We start from the raw sequence: 25,133 nt of genomic DNA on the forward strand, positions 1-25,133 counted from the left end.
GATTATGCTCAGTTATGCGCACACAAACTGTCGCCATTTCGCATGCTTCACTGGAGCAGAATGGGAATGTCTCATTCTATGCCACCCCGCCATCCATGCTCCCCACCGATTCCGCTCTGCCCCTCTAGAATTCCAGCTTGTCGTGCTGCGTGTGACACAATGTCCTGGGACGACGCTACAAGGAGGTCTCCTCCTTTTGGCATTATGATAATGACATGTTTGTTTGTGTGCCATCTTGGCTGACAGGTGTGCAGCTGTGTGCTTCGGTTGGTGTGTCGGTGTGTGGTTTGAGTATTCTTTAAGTTGGGCATTAACCAGTCCGAAACGATTCCGTTTATTGAGTGCTTTAAGTATCGCCATCGGCATCGGTGTCAATGTGTTTGGTTTCCACTTCCCGGCTGCCTCTGTAATTGGCAACTCTTCGTCGAGCTCAATTTTTAATTGGCAATTGGGCTCTGGCGGTTTAGAGGTTTAGAGGGTACGGCTTTTGAGGCGTACGTGTCGTATGCGTAATTTGGGGGCTTTCGTCGGCTTAGGCCAACTGGGGCGAGTGTCATTTGTGGCATGATTAATTGATGCTCATCAATGTGCCTAAACTCGATTTAGGTGGCATCAATCGCGCGGCAGAGCGACTTGGCGCTCGAAGCTTGGTGCTTAGCGCTCCCCCGACGCCCCTAAAAGCAATTTGGAAGTGCAAATTTTAATTAATTTTGAATAATCCTTTTGTAATATTCACAAATGAATACAAATTGTTATTAATTCTCAAGACCGCCATCGAGGGAAATCCATCGACGAGAACGGCTCCCTTCCGCCTGCCATTGTTTGTGGTTGCTTCGCCCGCACTCGAACTCCCACTCCCACTCGCACTCGCAATTATTGAATTATGCAAATCACGTGGACCCGGAAAACTTTTCCGAAAGCTTTATTAAACAAACAACAAACAAAGCAAAATATAAAAACGAAACGAATCGAGAAACGTATAAATCAATATATCATAAATCATGATAACTGCTTGAATAACTAATAAATCACGGCCGTGTGTGCTTCCTTTTTGCATTAAAATCCCGGGCCCAACCGGAGCGCAACGAAGTCACTTATTTAATCAGAGGAATTTTCCAGATTTATAGTTCACCCCCTTTAGAGGGTTTATAATACACTTAATGCGTATAAATCTGTTTAGGCGCCTCAATTAGCTTCGTCCCCTTTACGGTCGACATAAATTTAAATTCGATTCAACATTCAATGACCGGACGAGTCGTCTTTGCAGGTTTTTAATTCATTTAGGCCAAAATGCATTTAATCTTCTTATGGCTCAAGGCTATGTGGCAACCGGAAGCCTGTCAAAACGTCGGGTAATGAAGGCAAAATATTCGGGGGAATTAACTGAAATGAAATCAACTAATGAAAGTCATCTGAAAAGCCGTATCTCTGCCGCAGCTACACCCACTGCTTATATCTCTCTGGTGGAATGTAAATTTAATAACCATTTGCCGTTGATTGCACACTGCCATCCATGCATACGCCAGTGTTTTCATGTTTGTGTATGACTAATGCAATTCACAATTTATGCTGGCCAACATTTTACAGTTTAAGTGCAATTTACCAAAATTTATGATTGATAATGATGTTCGATTGTGTGTTAAAATCCCCCCAACCACATAGCCACCTCCACGCCGCCCCCATTCATCTATCATTGCATCCTGCCAAGGATACTTTGCCATCCATCTCCTGCTAGAATTGAGGCATCTGAGGCGGCAAAAGAAGCCTGGCTTCGATATTATGAAATGCATCAAATACACTAAATTCTATGGTTCGGTTTCAAGTTGAAATTATCCTTGACTTGGCCATTTTATGGGCCAGTACACTGACCAAAAGTGATTGACTTCTATTGATTTGTGCTTACAGGGAATTGGGAATATTAAGTTGTGGTCAAGTTCCTTTCATCGATGAGGAGCAAATTGAAATATTAATTATGGCCTCAAAACGAAATCCATGTGAGATATTTGAGTCCTGTATATCAGTGGGCGCATTTGTAATGAGTCACGGTAGTCTTGTTCTTGTGTGTCCTTTGAACAGAGAGCAATTTTGAAAGATTGCAGAATATTTATTCGTTTTAATACGAGTGCAATCTGGCTCTTCTGGGAGTTTGAAATTAAAAATACTTTGTTTATATTAGGTTTTCTTTTGATTTAAAAAAGGTTATTTGAAGTAGGTGTTTATTAAAATGATTGATATGACAATTCGGAATTCAGAATTGGTAGTTCAAATTAGTAATAGTTACTAAAATATTATATATATTGTTCCCTGTTTTAACAAATAAAAACTTACCGGCATGCCTTTGTCATAACAATTTAATGCACTTGACATTTAATAAAAAAACAATATCAACAATATACGATTCATATGAAGAACACTACTTAATAATAATAGTTTGCACCAACTAAATTCTGTTTAATTAAATGTTTGTCAGCATCACCTATGGCGGACATGGAAATATAATTGAAAATCAGTTTTTATTTATCTTATTTCTTGTGATATGAATTGAATTTTAAAAAATCATTTATTCGTCCAACTTTAATTCTGTTTGCTGGCACTTTTATTCATTAAAATGCATTTCATATCGTTCGGTTATATTTCTTAAATTTGCTTAAATTAAATTGCACAAAGTGCACGCGTCATGCAGATTGTCGCCTGTGTGAATTTAAGTTTAGACTGAATTTATGTTGCAGTTTCCTGCCATAAACTTGCCTGTGCAAACAGCATCGGTGTCAGGCCGTTTGTTCTTGGCTCAGTAGTGTGTTTTGTCTTTTGCCTGGCTTTGAAATCCTTCTGCAATTCCACACGCACGCACACACTTCGGCACGCACACAGCGGAACCACACAGACGGAACGGACTGGAGCGGCACGGAACGGAGGCCACACATAAATGGCTGGCAACATTCTCGTAACATTATCAATGACAAATTTGATGAAATAATAATGATTTATTTGCCAAATTGCTCAAGTGTACAAATGTGTATAAATATGCACATATAGATTCGCATACATACATATATGCATGTGAGTGTGCCAGTATGCCAGTGTGCGAGTGTGCGTGTGCATATGCAAAGAATGAAGAGCCTGGATTTATCGCCGTTGTTGTTATCCTTGCTGCCGCCAATGTTGCAGTTGTTTTTGTCGTTGTTGTAACATGGCATAATTGCTGTTTGACATGACATTAATATTTGAAGCCAAGTTTTTCGAGGCAGCCGGAATACCCGAGGGACGAGGGACGGTTTTGGCATCTGTGGGCTCATTACTAAAACATAATGCGATTCATTAATTGATTCAATTTATGCAAATATATATTTTGGCCCAATATCAGTGCCATTTTCCTTCCCCACCTTTTGGTTCCCCCCTTCCTGGGACGCGACGTAGACTTAAACGAAAGTCAGCGAGAGATGCAGGCCAAAGTTGGGGAATTTTTAATTCATGTACCATGAGCTCATTAGAGCGTAAAGTTCATTTAACAATTGTCATGGATAATGGATAAGGACTGCACTCCGCTCCGATCCGCTTCTGGGTCTGCCTGTCTGCCGCGCGGTGGTGCGGTGCGCGGGAATTAAAAACTTTAATTGGCTGCGGCGCATGCTGCGTATGCTTGATATGCGATAGCTCTCGGCATATGCAAAAGGATTTGTTGCACGGCAGGGGCAGGAGCAGGAGCCAGAGCAGAAGGAGGCCGGGTCGGGACAGAACGAGGAGCCGGCAAAGTGGCAGCTGTCTGCTTTCCAGCCCAAAAGCCCAACCATCCAGCCAACGAACCAAACCAACCCAACCCAACCCAACCCAACCCAACCCACTTCAGCCAGCGAACCGAACCCAAACTGAAAGTGCCGCTAATGCGCTTAACTATTTGAAATATTTAACGTTGTGGAGGCGTGGCAGTGTGGCTTTGTTTGTTGGCTTGACTGTTGCTCACACACACACTCACACGCGGGTGAACTGGCATACACACAGTGTGGAATATTTTACTCTGGCCGCAGCATCAGCTGGCGGCATACGTTGCGTATGAGTGACATTTTGATCACTTTATTTGACTGCTAATAAATGCGACGCTTATTAATTTCTGTGCGCGCCCTCTGGGAATGTCAAACTTTTTGTCACATGTGTGGCATTGGTTCGGGTGTAGTATTTCTGCACTCCCTTATTTAAGGGCCACCTGATCCGGGCTCCTGAAATAATAAACTCTTAGCCAGCGGACGGTTGTGTTTATTATCGCTAAAATGCACAATTAGTTGATGTTTTTGCGGTGCTAATGCCTTAATGCCACGCCCACACACCGACACACAGACACACAGCGATTCACCTGCACAAGCAGCGATAAGTGACCGAGTATAAGTACACACACTCATGCACAATCGCAGGGAGTAATGGGTGGCCACACTTCCGCTGCCACTGCCACCCTCCACTCCATCGCAACGGCCACTTCCACTTCCACGCGGCTAGTTCATTTCTGGCGCTGCCTCTGTGCGGTCAGCCAATGAGCGATAATTATGTAGTGTATTTATTATTTTAACCGCTAATTACATAAAATGCATATTAGTATGGAAATTATTTATAAATATGTTAGCCAAATGACACGAGTGCATACACATACATAGTTGGCGCCGGTCCTTGGTGCTTTATTATAATTTTCGCCATTCATTGCCCGACTTTCATTATCGATTTCGGTCCACTCCCCCGCCAAATCTCTGCCGCCCCGCGATAATCATGCAAATTGTGTGTCCTGATGAATGGCCGTAGGCCCCAATTTAGATGTTTAGTTTTATGTATGGCATTGTTCGCGGTGACTTTGGTCTGGTTAATCCTAGCTTTTGACAGCCCAAAAAGGGACACTGAAACAGCTATTAATTGCCGGCATATATTATTAGTTTACGGCGAAATGATTTAAACAGAAATGCGGATTTGCACGATGGTCCCACTGGTTTTCAAAGGTTATTATTCCCGGAAATATGTGCTGTAATGAGGGCTTTGAAGTTTTAAGTCCCAAAGGTCAAAGAAAGATCAAACAGGCGTATTAATTGGGAATACATTTAAGCTAAATTTTAAAGCATTTATATGTTAATAAAGGAAAGAAACTTCTTGGTAAGGAAATAAAGTCCACACAAGCAATTGATTTTCTTGTTTAATAATTGCATCCACTTCTGTACAAATAAAATAATTTCCTTGCTAGAATAAAAGGCCTCTGCCATGTCTTATAAAATCTCAAGTCTTTAATTAATGCAGAAATCAATTCTAGTCACTTTGATTGACATTTGACCGATCCCCGGAACCAAGAATGTGCTCTTAAGCCGAAAAACAAGCGCAACCCTTTGCCTCAATCCGAAAAGGCCACGGCTCTGACCACAGGTACGCGTATTACCTCACCTCAAGGTATGCCAAATCCCTCAAAGTTTTGCGGCGAATCCTTCAGCACACAGATGCTCGCACAAGGACGAACAAACAGACAAACAAACCGGCACATACACGCACACGGGGAAGGGAAATGGAAAAAGCGTAGGACAGTCAGCAGATTTTTGTTTACTTTCGCAAAACTAACGAGCAACGAAACTAAGACGCTCCATTTTCTTCACAGTTTATTATGAGCTTAACTTTCCATTAAAAAATATAAATCCCCATGAAGCGGAATGCAAGCCGAAGAAGCTGAAGCAGGATCTGAAAAAAATAAGTAAGGAATGGGATAGAACGGAAGACAAAGAAATAGAGGCAGGACGACGAATGCCGAATTTTGTGCCGAACCATTTGCTTGTAGTTTTTTAACGGCCTGGCGCAACAACAAAATAAAATACAAAAATTTGGGGCAAAAACGAAAAGAAAACACACGGAAAAGCATCGGGAAAAAACTTAACAAAACAAAAGTGAGCTCTAAGCTGGCAGGCGGAGGTGAAGGGGGCAAGGAGCGGTCGGTGAAGAAGAAAGCAAATGTGTATAAATTTCAACAAAATATCTTCCAACTTAATAAAAGTTTTTGGGGTTTTTCTGTTGTTTTTCTTTCGCTCATCTGCTCTTTTTCCCCCACATGCGTCTGGGGGGTGTGGGCGGTAGTGTGAGAGTTGCTCTTTGTTTTTTAGTTTGTTCGAAATACCTTTCAAGTTTTGGCTAAATAATCTACAAATTCATACATACAGCAGGCAGCCGGGGCGATGTGCATTCAGCAGTATTATAGATACAACTACAGAAACGGATAAACATCCACATACGTATGCAAATAGCCGAGTCCTTTCGCCCTTGCCCTTATCCTGCCGCCCATATCCCCGCACACGCATCCCCTTATGAGCATGTGTACATTATCAATTCATGACGAAAGAACGGGAAAAACTTCATTTTTACCGAAAAGCCCGAAAGTCCCCTCCTCTCTCTCTCTCTTCCCCCGTGAACAGTCCCTGGATGTCCTGCTAGGACAGCAACAATGGACCCAGCTCGATGATGACGTCTCAGTTGCCACAGTGAGCGGCAAATGGGCCACAGGATGTGCAGGAGATAGGGTCGGATCGGGATCGGGAGCGGCACTGGGAGCAGGACACTGACAACTCCCCAGCTGAATGCTCCTGATGGGGCTGACATCCGAACCGAACTTAACCGAACTGAACTGAACCGAACCGAACTGAGATGAGATGAGTTGAGTTGAGCTGAGTTGAAGTCAGGGCGCCTTGGAAAACTTTACCCCAAACTTTGCTTCTTGGTTACTTTTTTTTCGTGTTTTCCCTTCACTCTTTTTTTTGCCACGACAGTAGCAGCAGAAGGATAATAAAAATTTGACATTAAATATGCAGGAGCACCGCAAATGAGTCTTGGAGGCAGGCAGCAGCAGCAGCAGCAACAAAAGCAACAGCAACAGCAGCAGAGGCTGGATTAAGGGCCTGGTTTTAGTTTAATCAAATACCAAATTGAATTACCAAAAGCCGCCAAACAAAATGTGTCAACAATGCGGCCGATTGCCGCAAATTTGTTCAGGGCAAATACTTGGCCATACTGTTTGTTTGCCAGTCAGCCCGTTTCCTGCCGTTTTTCTCCTGCCATTGTTGTCCTGTTCTGTGTTGTTCAGTTCAGTTTGCGAAATGCGAAATGCTTTGCATTCAATGGCGATGATTAAAATTGAATGGCTTTATTAACGGCAAATGTCCCGCGGCAATCGTTTGATTCAATTCCAATTTGGCTAAAGCGAATGTGAATCTGAATGCAAATGCCGGCAACCAAATTACAAATGAACAAACACCAAATGTTTGTCAAAAGCACACACAAATATTCCATATCTGTAGGTGTATCTACCTGTATTATTGCACTGAGAGAAAAGGGGAATCTAATAATATTTTTTTTTTATTTTTGTGACCTCTTATTATTATGAGCATTATTGTATTAGTATTTCCAAACAAATCGTTTTATAAAATTTATTAACCCACCATTTTCCTTACTCGAAATTTCTCTCTCTCTGTAAGGGTGGAGACTTGTTAATTTCAGTGGCAAAAGTTCCCAGTTGGAAAAAAAACAAAATCACACAAAATATGATGACCCTCCAGCACCCATTCCCAGGCAGCTATCCAGCCACACTCTTATCCCATTCCGAACACTCCACTCCCAGTAAGCACCATAAAAATATGAGAAATATTAAAAGCCCGAACCGTGTGGATGACCAAGAGTGCCAGGTGGAAGTGTCTATGTGTTGCCAAGGATGCGAGTGTTTTTTTGCGGGGTGGCGGAGTGGCACAATGGGTCTGTCCTCTGCCTCCCAGGGGATGCGGCACGTAAATCGTAAAAAAAGGTTTCCTGCGAATTGGTAATGGCCACCGGCACACATCCCAGGCATACGTGTCTATGAGATTTGCTCGAAATAAGTTTCGTTGGACGTGGGCGTCGGGTTTTTGGGATTATGAAAATGGTCCTTAAAGCGATTGAAACGATCAAACATTGATGGCCGAAAATGATTCCGAATGATGAATGATTCGAAAATGTCTTGGCCAAGGCATTTCTGTGTCTCTGGAATGGGAAAATTAAATTGATCAGAAGTAAACGACTAGGGGTTAAAGGGTTGAAAAGAGTTTATAGTATGCATTTTTTAAGGCAGAACTGATTTTTGGCAGTCTGTAGCAAGGGAGTTATATTCTCTAATTGAAATGGATTTCTTTATGTATACTAAACTTACAATAGTTTAATAGAATATTGATTTTACAGACAGCATATACATAATTCTGTTAGAAGCCTTAGAAATCAAGTTGCCTTAACTGCATTGGCTCACTCGAAGTAAATCAGATCAGCGCATTCACTTTATGACAGGACTCAAAGGTTATCAGGCCAACTCGGGCTCCGTATGCAGGTAGGATATATGGGGGATTATCGCATCGGGGCCATTAGATGTGTCCGGAGTTCGGAAATCGTTGCATGAAGGCGAATCGACAGCTGAATTGATAACAATCCGCTTTCACACGATTTGGAATCCGAACCCGAATCCTGTCTACCTTTCCACCTGTTTCACCTGCCGGCACTCCCATTAGGCGACGGCTTGAATGTTGTGTTCTCTTCTGTTGTGTTTGGCTGTGTGTGTGTTTGTGTGTGTTGATTGGCGGATTGACAGAATGACAGAGTGACGGACTGCAGGAGGGACATCCAGCAGCCAGCAGCCAGTTGCCCGCTTGTTAGGATGATAGCTCAAGCTTTTTGCTACGGCTTATGCACGTAAGTCGCTTATGGTCGCCCTCAGCTCATGCATATGCATTGTTAACAGTGAAACAAACTAACTGCGATTGTATGAGTGTGTGAGTGTGTGAGTGCGTCCTGTCGGGACTGTGTATGACTGTGTGCCTGTGAGTGTGCTTCTGTTGTTGATATGACCATAAATTTGTTGCGCTGCTTCATTGCCAACTTCACTGGCTCAGTATGCGTTTGTGTGAGAGAGCGTTGTTTATTTTTGTGCAAAACTTTCGAAGGGAAAACTCACAATAGCCAGATGACAGATAGGAGGATATATCCATCCGGCGGAGGAGACAACGGAGAGCGGCGGCAGAGGAATATGGCCAAGTCTGCTGAATCAACTCACAAAAGTATCAAGTGTTGTTTTTGACGGCTGCATATTGACTTAACTGTAAAAATAACAGCAAGACGAAGCCCAGGACGTTGCAGACAGATGAGCAAGATGAAAAAGATGAAGCATTCGGAAAAGAAAAATACACTGAAAGAAATTAAAATCAATTTAGACCACACAGTAGAGTCAAAAAAAATATAAATTATAATTACGTTACGTATAAACTGACTTAGGTTTTCACTATACTTGCTATAAAATAAAATATATTCCTATTTTAACCCTAATTTTCTTAGTTAGATGTATTGTATAGATATTTTCCTGTGCAGTCCATGACAGGACATGGCCAACGGGAATGGGGCTGAGTGGGTGAAAGATCTCTGGGCCATGTCCATGTCCTTGTCCATGGCGCGTGCTGCAAGTGTTTGGATTGAGTTGTTAGGCAACTGATTTGATTTACTGAATAATAAAAAAAGCAACCAAGACACACACTCCCCCCTCACAAACACACACATACACACAGAAGGAGAAGGGGCAAGAGACGGAGAGAGGAAATGGTACGGCTGACAGACTCGGCCATAAACAGTCATAGACACTTGGACTTGGCCCGGGCACGAACGGCAAGTTTATCAACTACAATAAGAAAATGTGACAGCCAAAGGAGAGTGAAATAAAACTTTTTCCTTCGACCAATTTGTTATTGTTGTTGCTGTTGTTGTATTGGCATTGCAAGTTCCATAAAAAATGCAAAATACATTTGAGCAATGAGCAACAACAACAACAACAAAAATCCAGAAAAGTGGCAGAGCAGACAGAGCGAGACAGCAAGGGGAAAACCAATTGCAGGCAAGAAAACGATGAAAAAATTCAGATACAATTTGCTGGGAAAAAAATCAAGAAATAAACGAAATAAATAAGAAAAATCGCTTTCTTCCCATGAACGAAGTGGAGAAATCCTGAGCGCACACAAACCAATGCACAAAGGAGACTTCACATGGCGAATTCTCTGTTCAATTGTGGCAAAAGTTAAAGCGGATATCCTTTGGCACAGCGAGGACATCATCGTGCAGTGCTCCAGACTGATTTGAGTGCGATTTTTGGACAAGTTTCGCTTGGAAAATTCTACGAACAGGAACCGAAACTTCAATCTATCAAAGTCTTAAGTGGAGAAGAGCAGAATTCGGTAGTTTCATTTCAAAAGTTTTATAGCTTTTAAGCTACTTGTATGTTTTCTAATAAATATATTGCATTCGCTTGAAAACAGCGTATTTTCTAAACAAAGAAGTTATTTTAAATTACAGAAATGAAAATAAATATGATGATTTCACAAAAGATTATTTAAATATTCCACAACATTTTTAGAAGTTGCATTCTCAAGTTTCCTAGCTCTGAACTATTTGCTGAGAAAGCCAGTAAAATATTCCATTTCAATTCAAAGATTGAACGAAAAATTCTACTCAAAATACGCACAACAATATTTGCATAGATAAATAATCAGAACTGAGAGTTTCCTTTCAAGTGGCTGCCGCAATTCCAATTTTCCGATCGGCAAATTTATAATTTATGATTACTATTTACATTTGTTATTCGTTCCCTCTCTCCACTCCACTTAGGGCATTGATCACTGTGTGACAAATCCACGTAGGCAACATCCTGAGTTTTGTAAATTGGAGTGGCGAATGGCAGAACAAAAGGACCTCATGGAAAGGAAACAATGCAAATGTATATAAATATAACGAAAAATATTTCACATTGTGGTGCAGCCAGCACAGCACTCATTCTCGCACACACACACACACTCGCAATCACTCTGATGTAAAATATGGGCAAAAATGACGTATGCGTAACATAAACCAAAGACAAATGAACAATTGGATATAAATAAGCGACGCACACACACACACACACGCGGCGGCGAGATGTAAAGTGACACGAATGGAGGCTACGCGAAGCTGACACAAATGCAACAACAACGCAGCGCCAAAAAATTAACAGCAACAACGTCGACAACAATGGCCGAAATGAAACAGAAAGCGGAGTTGCGAGGGGGCGAAGTGAAATGGCGAGACAGCGACAGCGAGAGAGTGTCCTGTAAAAGCCTTTCAATGCACGCTGCATACTTTTGGGCGATGCGTGTTATGCGATGCCCGCGGTGCCAACATATGCATGTGTGCGTGTGTTCGAGTCTGTGTGAGCGTAGAAAACGCGATAAAAGCAATGCATAAAATACGCCAGCCAAAAAAAATCCGGCAACACACTCACCCATACAAAAACGCGAAGAAAATTGGGTGAAACAGCTGAGGGAGCAGAGTGCAGTGACAACGGAAACAACAAGAGCGACAATGGCCAAAATAGAGCAATTTTCCAGCCTCAAAATACCTAACAATAAGGCGAGTGTTTTCACTGTGAAACTAATTGGTGTTTTCATAACTTAAACATAGTTTTTAACATATAGATTTTAAATAAAAACCTAGAGTTTCTTTGCCATCCAATGGCTATAAGTTTTTTACAACAAATTGACGCTGAATAAGACTTACAAAAGACATGCCTTTCGTATTGTTCCTTACATAAAGTATGTACATATGTATATGCGTGTATGTATGTACATAAAGTAGGATTTCAGTTGCGGTTACAATTGATGTCCTTTAGCAGTTAATCCGAGAAAGTCCGGGAGATGTTTCGACATATAAAAAACAACAGTATATGTATTAAACATTTATTACCCTAGCATGCTTAGAGCCTACATATTTAAATTAACGACAATACTTAATACTAAAAGTTTTTAAACGCTAGTCTTTCAGTATAATTTAAAACTACTAGTTAGGAAAATATGTCTACCTTCTGGAAAAACTATGTACATTTCTAAGCCTATCTGCCCTGTATATTTGACAAAACATTTCTGTAAGAAAAAATATCCTTTTAATACATTTTCCTTAAATTTAATATTGTAAAGTTAGTTATAACATTATATTTATGTCAAAGGTGCTAGTCCGAAATGCCTAGGTCCCTGTAGAATTGTATACTGCGCCGGAAAAGTGCCATATTAATATGCATTAAAATATACAGGATTCGGTGGGACTGGTACAATATACCCCATTGTATAATGGGTGGAAAAAAAAAGAAACGGCAACTATGAAATGAGTGGTAAAAGAGGCGGCACGTCCAAACGATGGGCCAGCAACAACAAAAACGTTGCATATAGACGGGCGGGGGAATTGTGTGTGTGTGCGAGTGTGAATACATAGCTGTATGTGTGCCTGTATAGAAAGCGCGCTGGCGACGTGCATATGCTTGAATGCGCGTGTTCGCACTTGCCGGCGAACGGGTGAAAAAAAAAATGGAATGGCAACCAAATGCACAGCAAACCCAAACACAGGCACACACACATGTGCATATCCAATTGCATCTGTATGGGCATACATACATACATATGCAATGTGAAAAACGAGTGCAAGTGGAAAAATAAAACATTTTCGCAATTAATTGCGCTCAATTTAAAATGTTGCAAAATTAATTCAAGAGTCATGCCAAATACACAGGCGCAGTCATTTATGCAAACAGAGACAGCCACAAGGGGTTGGCAGAGGCGGGGAAAATGGGAAATCGGCAGGGAGAAAGGCTGAGCACAGCTGAAAGGCTGCTCAAGCGACCAGACAAATGCGCAGTTGAAACGGACACACACGGAAGGACATGCTTGCATGTGGAGCAGCCAGTGAAAGGAGTTTAAAACGGAGACGGAGCTCAGGCAGGCAACGAGAGCAGAAGCAAAAACGGGAGCAAAACAGGAGGCATGGACAGGAGCAGAAGCAGGAGCCAGAGTCGGAGCTCGAGCCAGAGCCGGAGTCGAACACAAATGTGGCGTTGATGAGTGGACGCCAGAAGGGGGCCGTGGTGCCGGACAAACGATTCCAAGACACAGGACACTCTTGCACACTCAGCACAGAACACTAGCCAAGCCACACACGCAGCGAGCAGCTCAGGAGCAAGGCAAACAGCAAAAGGACGAGATGGAGTAGAGACTGCAATAAAAATAACAAAAGCGCCGAGCCATGTGTGGAAGTGTGAGAGGCGAGCACCACCGACGAATGGAAAGCCAAAACCAAATGAGCAGCAGCTTATGCACTTGCAAAAAAAGGACCTCAGGGACACCAACAGACAAAAAGCACAGGAATTAAGTGAAACAATCTCTAGAATGATTCACTAGTTTGTTTATTTTCCATATCCTTAGATCTTAAACAATAAGGTTATTCAGTTAACCTGATAAAAATTAATCTTCAGTTCAACACGGCGTATGAGTAATGTATTAATAAGAAGTCTAACAATGCTTACAAAATAACAGGTTATATTAAGAGAAGTTTTTTTTAATTCATAAATAATTCTAAGTCGCGTTGAGCTTCTGTGAAAATATATGTATTGTACACACAAGTTTTTTTAAGTGTACAAAGGCACTCACACGAGCCCAGACGTTGAGCCTTCGAGTAAAGATGTGTGTGTCTGTATGCAGCAACATTGCAAGCTTGTGGACTCAACTGGATTTCCATGTTGTCCTTGTCGCCGGCGGAGGAGTTGCAGCTAAGGCAGCGTAGAAGGAGCAGCGGTACCAAAAGGAGTCGCAGCAGCTAAAAGAGAGCAGCAGGAGCAGAAGAAGCAAGGGCTGCAGAAGAAGCAATTCAAGTTGCCGTCACGGAAGTTGCCTGTTGAAATTAAGCCAACAGCAATTATGGCTACAAATGCGGCTAGCAGCGTCGATTATGTGTCCCATTACACTCCTGCAGCAATTCCAGGAATTTTTCTAAAGACGCTCAGCCTTGGCTCCGGAGCAGAGCCAATTATACATACGATCTCCAAGGAGTTTTGGGCTTCAAGTACTTAAAGGAGAAATTTGGTTCTAGAGCGAATGTAGCAAAATGGGAATAGGCTGTAAAATATTTAATGCATTTACTTAATAAATTCTAGAAATATAAAGGAGTTGGGACTGATAATCTCTAGGGACTGTGAATCATTCAGATTAAACTGAAGTCTTAATAAAATAATCCACGATTTAATAGCTTTAATAGAAATAATTTAGCTTATTAACTTTTCATGATTACAACTTATTTGGTAGCTACTCGTAAGCCTTGAAAACCATATAAAATCCCTTCTAAGCGAGCTGTGGACAACCTGGAACCCTTTTAGAAATCACTTTCTCCTCAGTCAAAATTAAATTTCCCCATTTGCCATTCGATGCGATCGTAACCCGACCGATGTGTCAATTCCGTAGCTCAGCTTTTCAATTACAATCAAATTTGTCAAATGATTGAGCAATCACGGCTATTAGATAACAGATAACACACACAGCAGAGAGCAAACACGGCAGCCAGGAGAAGTGCTGGCAACAGAAAAAAAAGAGGGAAAACAAAACCGAAAAAGGACGAACGTGTAAAAATCATATGCATGTATGTGTGTGTTATCTTATCGCTTCCGTTTCCGTTCACCAGCTTCGAGCTACGAACTCTGGACACATGCAAAAAATCATATAATGGTAGAAGGCGGGGGATAGCGACTCGGGGTTAAGGGGGTCGCGCTGGAACAACACTTGTGCCCAGTTCAATGGAGTTATCGTCGAGCGCAATGCGTTTTACAAACTCCCCCCGAGCAATTCCCGAAAATATATATACATGCGATTTTTTTTCCCATGATTTTTTTTCCACTTTCTTGGCGAAGGGGGCACGAAGTTTTCCCAGTTTGGCTGCGAGTGTCTCACTGTGGGCAAATAAATGCCAAGCGCTACGTAAACCAAATAAAGTCGAAGGCACGCACACCCACACCCCCCGCGGCACAACCACACTCACGAACGAACGAAGCAATGAACGCTCACTCCCACACTGCCCCCACACGCACACACATTTAACAGTAACAGACGTCGGCAATGAACGCAGCAGCGCCAGGAAGTAGGCAACAGCCTTTTAGTCCTTTAGTTGCTCAATTTCAGTTTCACACTTCCGACGAGCAGGAGGACAGGGCTGCGACACCAGGACATCGGGACACAGGGACACCCAACCACTCAGAAGCACACAGTGGCTGTCACAAAAATAACACGGCAAGGCAAATTCGGTGATTCTGTCCCCCAAGGGAATTGAATTAAATGTCCTTCTGCGACATTTAAAAACATGCCTTAATAATTCAGTATTTATCAGAATATTATTATTTTTTAATTTATAAATAAATTTAAATATATTTTATATAGGTTATTAACATACATATGTCTTCCCGAGAGACTTCTTTGTGCTGACTTACCTCATTCCAAACCAATTAGTTTGGCTTACTTCTACGATCGTGGCCATGGCTGTGCTCTCCGAGACAGACACATATGCATATGGGCAAGACAGCGGCTTCCCCGACTCGTCAGAGACTCTTCTCCGGCTTTCTTCATTTAGTCCTGGCCCTCGTCCTCCGTTCTCTGCTCTCCCTTCACCATTTTCCCCTCTCTTCAGCCGCTGCAGGCGTAAAAACGTGCGGCGTACAATTTACACAACGAAGCGAGAAGGAACAGCAGCACCAGGACATGAGGGGCGGGATCAGGAAGAGAAGCCAGGACGCAGGACGAAGGAGGCGACGCAAAAAGACATGCAACAACAATTAAACTTTCAAAGACGTCGCTGCTGCCGCTCGACACGGGAAAAGTAAACCGAGCAAAAGTTGTTAACGGGGCATAAAAAATGAACAAGGAGCGGGGAAAAAAGGCGAGCAAACAGATGGGAGGATGAGTGGCAGGCGAGTATGGGAGGACCAGAAGATGGGAAGGAGGACCTGCAGTCGTGCGGGAAAAAGGAAAAGGCACGCGCAGCTAAGACGGGAAAAAAAGGAGCGGAGGGGCGTTCCGCAGACAGCGGCAAATTCGCATGCAAATTGTGCGCGAAAAAAGATGGCCAAAAAAATATGAAGAAAAAAAGGCGGAACGAAGAGCGAACATGAGCTGGCAAAACCCCGAGTTTAGAGTTGGAAATAAGGAAAGACCAGGCCAAGAAAAACTTTTGCCCAAAGATGAGGCACACATACATGCACGTCCCCACACTCACACACACACATGAGCTCCGAACGAACATAAATGTAAACAATAAAATTGTAGAAAATTGTTGAATAAATAGGGTTGGGTAGCAGCAGCAGGCAAACTGCCGGCGGAAAAGCTTTTTCTTGTCATCATTTCACGACTCTGCTGGCGCACACACATCCTCACTTCCTGCCATATCCCCCCCCCCCCCCCCCCCCTACCCCGTTTTAGCCAGATTTTCCGGCTAGGTGTGAGACAACGGCAATTATCGCAATTGTCCCCAGCACTCATTCACTCACTCAAAACAGAGAAAGAGAGACGAGGCCAAGTCGGAGCGGCCTAAGCCATCAGCATTTGTTCATTCATTCATTCACCCCTCACCCGGGGCGGGTACGGGATTCGGGGCTCGGGGATACTAGCAAAAAGGGGGAGGAGGCTGGCGCTGGTTGGGCGGGCATCCATTCATTCGACTTACGCATTGTTCCTGCTCTGACGCCTTGCTGGCTTTTGTTGCTGAGCTGTGTTTACATTTACACTCTTGGCAGCCAGGCAGGCAGTCGGGCAGGCAGCCGGCGACGGCAGGCATCATTTCCATTTCCATTTTGCCAGTTGCCAGTTGCCAGTTGCCAGTTGCCAGTCGGTAGTGGTCCCTAGTCCTCTTCTGGCTTAGAGAGCCGGGGGCCACCACCACCCCTCGCAGCCATAAAAGCCCGCTGTTGCCTACTTTGCGGCGCATTTAGTTAAATTGTTTATTTGTCTGCTGCAAGCTTTTCAGTTTGTTCACAATCAATTAAAAGTCAAGCGGCAATGTTTAATTAAGCTAAAAGAAGCGCCGCGCCGACAACTGCAGCCTTTTCACATTTCCCATTTCCCACTTGCCATTTCCCGGCATTTGCAGCGGTTTTAATTAGTGTCGCACCCCACTTAACCCCTCCTCCCTTGTCGTCACTTATCCTTGACTTGACTTGCTCCAAATTGAGTTATTAGATGCTCATTATCGGCCATTTCGCTTGTCTCTTTCGATTTTTTTCTTGCTTTAGGAAGATTTTTTTTTTTGCCCAGCTGCAGTCGAAAGCCGCTGACATGGAATATAAATTTGCACCCAAACGCCCCCCTACTCCTCCGTGAAAGTCGCCAATAATTGGCTACTAATGGTGGCACATAAAAACTTTTACCGACTGCAATAAAAAATCCCATTGACGAAACTTTTCTGCCAACTACAACAAATAAAAGCTGCAAAGAAAAAACAACAACAACAGCATAATGGTGTGCATGGTGAAATACTAGAAAAAACCGAATCAATTAACATTTTCATTTTGCGATTTTCCGCTCCAAGTTTGCCGCACAAATTATTGCATTTTGTCATCTGTATTAAAAAAAACTATTGTTGCTGCTCTGGCAACGTCCAATATAAATGGCTTGTAAGTGCATAATAGATGTTTGTTTGCAACTGAATTGATCATGTCATGCTAATTGTAATTGTAAAACTTGTTGTTTACCATTTTCACGCTTTAATGTCGCCTTCAAGGAGGCCAAATACGTTAATATTTATATTAATATTAAGGATAGAGTCGAGATATTCGAATATAACATATTCGAAAATAATGTAAACCTACTATTATAATTTGTAACGAGAGAATTTGGAGGACATCCTCTAATAATTCAAATAAGGGATGGTTATATTAAGTTTCTTTATTTTGTCTTTATTTCAATTGTAAATTGTGATATTAATACGGGAAATCCGCTAGTAAAAGTTCAATACTTTCTTAAAAGCTATGGTGTATAACTTGTATATTCCCTTTGCCAAGTAATTTAGCTTCCGATTTTAATTTTGTATGTATACATAGTGTAGAGGGTGTGAAATTAATCCTTCGGTGCCTTGCAAGCTTCTGACTATATTTATAATACCCTGCAAAGGTATAATAAACCCATTATCAGTGTAATTATGAAACCAAGAAAAAGTGCGGCCTCAACGGAAATATATTAAAGACTAACCGCTAGGATCCATTCTGTAGTTTACATTTTTTTTACTGAAACGAATTCAATTTTTGTGCCTGCTGTGAAATGACAACACAATTGGTTTCATTACGATATATATACGAAGACCTGCCACCTTTTTTGCACCTGTTAATTATAATCCCTTTGAGCGTGCCGATGCAAAACCAGTAAACTGGCGGGCGTGTAATGCCAATCCCACTCATTGTTCCAGCTTTTTGCCAGGTTCCCTGTTGTTATTGTTATTCGATGGCACTTACAAATGCGAGTGGGCCAGCTCAGCAGTGGGGCCCGAAATTCTCACCTGGCAGCTGGCACCTGCAGAATGCCGCATCCTGCCACCTGCCACCTGGCGACTACCGACTGCCAACTGGCGCTTGGCACGCGCATTATTGCAAACAATTTGCCCTGTTTGTGCCACCGGACAAATGACAAAAAAGACAAATGGCAGAAAATATTTTGCTAGCGCCCTGGTCCTGGCAATCGGAAATGTTGCCAAAGTTCTGCACTCACACGCAGGCACTCATGAGCCCTGCAGGCTCTCACACAAACGCAGTCACAGGGCAAAAGGACATGCACAATGTATGCACTGAGGCGCAGCTTTGGCGGCTTAGCCATGGCCCCCTCATGGAAGCCGGCACCAGCCAGTCGAGGGTCCTGGGCTGCCTTTGCGCCTGCAGTGTTTGTTTTAATTTAAATAAATGAGCTTAAGCGCACTCACAGCTCGTGATCCTTTAAGGCTCTGCGCCCGCTCCTTATTTTATTTGTCCTTGCCTCTGAATCGCAGTCGGCGTCCTTGTCGCTTGTCGTCTCCTTTTGTTGTCCTTATTTAGCTGAGCTGGCTCTGGACGACGCGACGGCCGGGACTATTGCCGGGGATATGCCAGGATATGCCAGGATATGCAAGTGCTAAGCATTTTTAAGTCAAATTGCTTTACCGAACATTTCGCCATTTGCCTGCACGACTGAGCCGGACTTCCCCGTTGTCGCAGGCATTTCCCCAGGCTTTCCCGCTATTCCGCTTTTTCACTTTTCCGCTGCCTTGGCGACGCGTTGCTGACGTCGTCATCGCTCTTCTCTCTAACTTCAAACTCAAGTGTTTGCTGTTGTTCTTGCCGCACAGGCTTTTGGTCGTTTTAGGCAGAGGGTCCTTTCTATTTGACCAACATGATGACACCAACCACAGGCATTATCTTTGGAATTATTGAAAATTTTAATGGGAAACTTCAATGGAAATTCCTTATTATTTTGTATTTTTTGTAGGGGTTATAGTTGTGTTTATGGTGCGAATTTTGATCAAAAACACAAATATTATCTGAATAACTGTTTCTCCACAAAAAAATTTAGCCTAATTTTAAGTGCTGAAAAAAAGGAAATAAATAAATAAATAGTAAAAACATGTTGTTTTTATACCAACAGCCAATTATCAACAAACATGGGCTTAACAACCTAGTGGACATGACATTTCAATTTAAACACAATTATTGCACTTTATTTGAAAAGAAAAATAGTATTTAAATAAAACGAATTGTTTGGCAGACCATTTTTTAAATAAGTAAAATTCACAGCACTTTTAAATATATTTAAAATAATTTCAATATATACTTCCCATATACTAAAGTATATCTTTATGAAAACAATGAGATTTTAAAACTTAAATATAATATTTATTATTTACAAAATTCTTCTTGCTGAATTTTATTTACCTTTAATGAAAAAGGTTCCTAAGCAAAAAATATCTTCCAAGTTAATTTACAAATAGACATTGGTAATTTTCCACTTATACCTTAGAGTATTAGGAACTTCGGTTTTCTAATTCCATTTTCCTTTGTTGTTGTAGCTCTTGTTTCTTGTTATTCACGCTGCTGCCTGTGCTCTCTGTTGTTGTTGTTAGTAAAGGAACTTCAAAAGGCTTTTCCGCTGTGTTAGTTCGCTTTGCTGTCGCCTTTTGCTCCTTTCACTTGCGCCGCCGACCTCGCGCTGCCACTTGTCGAGTTTCCCCTTTCCGCCTTTCCTATCCCCGCCCCGCACACACACTTTCCCCGCCCATTTACCGACCCATTTTGCCACTTTTCCGCCGCGCCCCCGAACCACCACTCCCTCTCCCTTGGCCAGGCCAGAAGTTTACCTTTGGTGCAACTGCGCTGATTTGCAGTTTCTTCTTTTCATTTGATGGGCGCAGCTTTTTGTCATGTTTTTTTCTCATTCTATATTTTTTTTTTCTAGCCCATTCATCCTGCTCCTTGCTCAGTTTTTCCAGCTTGCTCTCTTTGCGCTCGCTTCTGTTTACACAGCAAATTTATTTATTTTCGCACTGTGGGACGCTCTTAAATATTCCGTCTTTTGAGTGCTAATGCAAATGTTGTCCTCCGGGCGGGCGGACGTACAATCAGGAGTTACGGGTGAGAGTCCGGGGCCTTTTGGCCATCAGCAGCGGAAATCACTTGAAATAAGGACCGAAGATTAACTGGGAACGGCAATCGCGGGGTGGATATGTGGGCGATGGGACGGACAGCAGTCATTCAATGGAAAGGGGGGTGGCTTTGAAAATCGCTAATTAACTGGAAACAAATGTAATGCGAAACAATCATGGGTATTAATCTTAATGGAAATCTCTAGTAACTCTACCACTTAATGACTAAAAGTAGAATAAACTCTGAATCATGCCTGATCAAATTATTTTATATGCAAATATAGACATAACATTTGATTTAATTTATTAATCAGAGCATTTGCAGGTTCTTCTACTTTGTTTGTATTTATTTCCCCCCTTTATTCGAACCCCAATGCCGGCAAATATAATAAGAAAGAGAGTGTTTACATAATTGAAGAAACTCATCACATGTTAGTTAGTTAAATAAAATGCAATTAAAATTAATTGAAAGTGGGGAGAGTCGCTGACACAAGTTTTCTTTATTTCTTGTTTATTTTATCTGCTGAATCTATTCAAATAACTGAATCTATTGAATGTGAATCAACTATTAAGTTATACGCGCCATAAAGTAAATTACAAACTAATAATATTAAAACTTAAAAGAATAGGGAGGGGCCACAACCATTTGCATATTTGCCATGCCAATCTTTTTATCAATAAAAATATTTTCACTTGAATAACGCGCATAAATGCGGCGATAATCTGACAGAATGCGATTGAAAAAGGACAAGGGAGGGAAACAATTAAATTTAATAGTCATGAGGTAATCCACTTAGCAGGAAAGCAGATTGATTCCTCATACCCCATTTCCCGTTTCCCATTGCCCTTCATCCCCTAACGACAGTCAACCTTGGGGCAACTTTCGCCAGCTGCAAGCTCGAGTGCATCCCACGCCAAGTAAACTTCCCTGCCTGCAACATTCTGAAACTCTAATTTAATAAGTAAATCACATTTCCGCCTTTTGAATGTCGCCACCATCTCGAACTACGCGGCGGAGTTTGGAGGCGGAACACAGTTTCCCAGTTCCTGGATCCCGGTTCTCGGATCCCGGATCCCGGGGCATCGCATTGACACCTCGTCAGGAGTTTGCAAGACATCGCCCCGGCGACTTGCTAACTGGTTTAGTGCAAATTCACTATTAGGAGAGCGCTCAATTTCACACTGGAATTAAATTACAGCGCATGGCGATGCGGCAGGTGGGAAAGGTGTTGATGTTGGGGTTTCATGGGTTAAGCCGGGCCCAGAGGTGGGGCGGAGATCAGAGTTTGTGGCTGGCTTGGTGCTGCGGCAAATGAGCGAACACCTCGTTAGTTTGCGCGCCTCGAAACTTTTTTAATATTTACATTCATATTTTGCACCTTTCGCCTTTTTAACCGCCTTCGCCCACGCCCACTCCCATGCCCTACCGAATAGGAGGGGCTTTCTTTTATTGCAACTTGTGCATCCTGCAGCAGCCTGACGGCTGGATGGACCAAGGATGCTGCCGAGTCATAAATTTTTGTTTGTGTTGAAAATTGCATTTGCCTTTTACTTTGTGTTGAGGCTGAGCCCGGTTCCGAAACTGGTCGGCATTAAGAGGGGTCGAGGGGTGGTGTTGCACCGGAGAAAATAAAGTTCTTAAGCCAAGTTTTTCGTGAACAAACTGTAAGTCACCTGAAAGCCTCTTAATATATCAATTTCCGGGTCAGGGACGAAAAATAGTGATTCTGGGAGTGTTTAAAAACAAATGACCTATTAATATTATTTAAAATTGAATGTAAACAGTGGCATAGTATTTTAGTTTAAGTATTTTAATGTAATATGTAATGAGCTAAGTTTGAGAAGAATAATACAAAAATTTTTATACAAATTGATTTTCGAAATGAATCCCCATAGTTTCAAATCAAATTCAAAAGACACAAACATTTTCCCTTTCCATAATATTAAGAGTAAAAAACCAATTAAGTATCAGCAAATATAAATCATGTCTTATCACAATTTTTTATTGAATTCGGAAAGCTTTTGTTCTCCAAGTGTGAAAATATAGCTGCGATGGATAGATTGAGCTTGCCCGGCAGCCATATTGGATGCCCCTAAAAGCAGCCAACGCCAAATTTGTTGCAACGCTTGATAATCAAGTTAGCGATGGGCGATGCTTGCCCCATCACCCCCCCCCCCAAAAAAACTCCCCCCCTTTTAGTGCACTCAAATTGAACAGCCTTTTGTGCTGGACTCTTCGTTTTTTTTTCTCTGCTTTATCGCGAAATAAATTTAAACCGATGATTCCGCCACGGACCGTGATTCTGAAACTGATGTTTTGCTCGCATTTCTTGTTTACTTGCAGATGTCAATGGGCGTGGCAGTGGCACGCGAACCGAGCCATCTGGAAATCAAAGCCCAATTGGCACAAACACGCGGTAAATAGAATTCGCAATCGGAATCGGAATTGAAATAGAAATTCGCATTCAAATGCAAATAGAAATTGCCACAAGACCCCCACAGGACGAAAAAAAAAAAAAAAAACATAGCAACTAAAATACCCATAAAATAATAGGAAAACAAAGAGGGCCAGGGAAGCAGCTGTTGCAGCAAATAAAAGAACCGCAGCAACTGCAGCAGCAGCAACTGCCACAGCAACAACAATAGCAACACAGATAGCATCAGCGACAGCAACAATATGGCGAAGCTGCTGCAATCGGCGCTGTTTGTCATCCTGATAATGGCCACAAAATGCGGCAGTGGCTCGGCCCAGAACCAGCATCACGGTAAGTGGGCTCAGGGATTGAATTGCAAACGGGCTTTCCACTAAGTTTGTTCTTGGTCCATCCGCAGAGAGCAATTCCCAGCTGGATCCCGATCCGGAGTTCATCGGGTTCATCAACAACGTCACATATCCGGCAGGACGCGAGGCCATATTAGCCTGCTCAGTACGGAATCTTGGCAAGAACAAGGTGAGTTATAAGAACTACCAAAACCTCCCAGAATCTTGAGATAATTATCTATTAATTCTCCATCCATTCACAGGTGGGCTGGCTGAGAGCCTCCGATCAGACGGTCTTGGCCCTGCAAGGCCGCGTGGTCACCCACAATGCCAGAATTAGCGTCATGCACCAGGATATGCACACGTAAGTCTAAACTAGGTCAGAGAGAGATCTGAAATTAATTTTTTATCCCATTAGCTGGAAGCTCAAGATCAGCAAATTGCGGGAGAGTGATCGCGGCTGCTACATGTGCCAAATAAACACAAGTCCCATGAAGAAACAAGTGGGCTGCATCGATGTGCAAGGTATTGTTTAGTGATCTTAACTGAAAGTATTTTTAATAAGTTTTTCCAAATCAATAGTTCCGCCAGATATTATAAACGAAGAGTCCTCCGCCGATCTGGCAGTGCAGGAAGGCGAAGACGCCACTCTCACCTGCAAGGCCACGGGAAATCCGCAACCCCGCGTCATCTGGCGGCGGGAAGATGGCGAAATGATTCTCATTCGCAAACCCGGCAGCCGAGAGCTCATGAAAGGTGTGTTTAAATCTCTTCTTATGTAATATTTTTAATAATTTTCATATTAACATTAGTGGAGTCCTACAATGGATCCTCGCTGAGGCTGCTTCGTCTGGAAAGACGTCAGATGGGCGCCTATTTGTGCATAGCCTCCAACGATGTTCCACCTGCTGTCAGCAAACGAGTCTCGCTCAGTGTGCAGTGTAAGTTAGATATTTTTAGTTGAGAAAAAATTATCGGTAAGGGATTACAACCAAGAATAATATTTTCTAGATGTGTATACAATTTAATACTTTAATTCAGCCTCGTTTTCTTTAAAGTTTATCAACGTAATATAACCATTTTAAATTTAAAGAGAAACTCTTGTCTCGGTTAAAAGCATTGACTGCTCGAGGCCTGAAAGCTGTAACAATTGGACAATTTCCCAAACTGAATATTTTAAAGAAAAATATATAAACATTTTTTACCTTTCACTGCAACAACGGATTAATTCCCAACTCTCCCGCATTCCCATCCGCAGTTGCTCCAATGGTGAGGGCCCCCAGCCAACTGCTGGGCACGCCGCTGGGCTCCGACGTACAGCTGGAATGCCAGGTGGAGGCCTCGCCCTCGCCCGTGTCCTACTGGCTGAAGGGGGCGCGAACTTCCAACGGATTCGCTAGCGTATCCACGGCCAGCCTGGAGTCCGGCTCGCCGGGTCCCGAAATGCTACTTGATGGGTGAGTTGGGAAATTCCGGGGCCAGACATCAGTGTCCAGGGCTCCACATCTCTGTATCCACTACCATCTGCGGACCATACCATGCCCTATTCTACTCCGTATTTCAACCCATATCCATTGCAGGCCCAAGTACGGGATAACGGAGCGCCGCGATGGCTATCGGGGCGTCATGCTGCTGGTGGTGCGTTCCTTCTCGCCCTCCGATGTGGGCACCTATCACTGCGTCAGCACAAACTCGCTGGGCCGTGCCGAGGGCACATTGCGGTTATACGGTGCGTATACGCAATCTCGGCTCCGCCATCTCTCGCTCTCACTGATTTTAATTTGTTTTGTTTGCTCGCTTGCGGGTTTTGTATTGCAGAAATCAAGCTTCATCCGGGCGCCTCTGCCAGCAACGATGATCATCTGAACTACATCGGAGG

The 25,133-nt window shown here is 42.8% G+C and overlaps 1 protein-coding gene and 1 long non-coding RNA gene across 2 annotated transcripts in view; one reads left to right on the plus strand and one right to left on the minus strand.

The window, feature by feature from the left end:
• Positions 1–25,133, plus strand: part of DIP-gamma (Dpr-interacting protein gamma) — a 47,489-nt gene that overhangs the window by 21,124 nt on the left and 1,232 nt on the right. Inside the window, exons 3-11 of the mRNA XM_070287556.1 lie at positions 22,838–23,258; positions 23,326–23,444; positions 23,518–23,618; positions 23,673–23,779; positions 23,837–24,010; positions 24,067–24,195; positions 24,513–24,711; positions 24,835–24,983; positions 25,073–25,132. Of these exons, the coding sequence (XP_070143657.1) occupies positions 23,171–23,258; positions 23,326–23,444; positions 23,518–23,618; positions 23,673–23,779; positions 23,837–24,010; positions 24,067–24,195; positions 24,513–24,711; positions 24,835–24,983; positions 25,073–25,132 (1,126 nt within the window). The 5' untranslated portion in view covers positions 22,838–23,170. The remainder of the gene's footprint in view (positions 1–22,837; positions 23,259–23,325; positions 23,445–23,517; positions 23,619–23,672; positions 23,780–23,836; positions 24,011–24,066; positions 24,196–24,512; positions 24,712–24,834; positions 24,984–25,072; position 25,133) is intronic.
• Positions 17,763–19,378, minus strand: LOC138929030 (uncharacterized). The gene is made up of 2 exons (XR_011445453.1): positions 18,081–19,378; positions 17,763–17,994 (listed from the first exon to the last, which is right to left on the minus strand). It is a non-coding gene; the product is annotated as an uncharacterized lncRNA (long non-coding RNA).

The sequence above is a fragment of the Drosophila kikkawai genome, chromosome 3R (assembly GCF_030179895.1).
Source record: "Drosophila kikkawai strain 14028-0561.14 chromosome 3R, DkikHiC1v2, whole genome shotgun sequence".
Taxonomy (NCBI): domain Eukaryota; kingdom Metazoa; phylum Arthropoda; class Insecta; order Diptera; family Drosophilidae; genus Drosophila; species Drosophila kikkawai.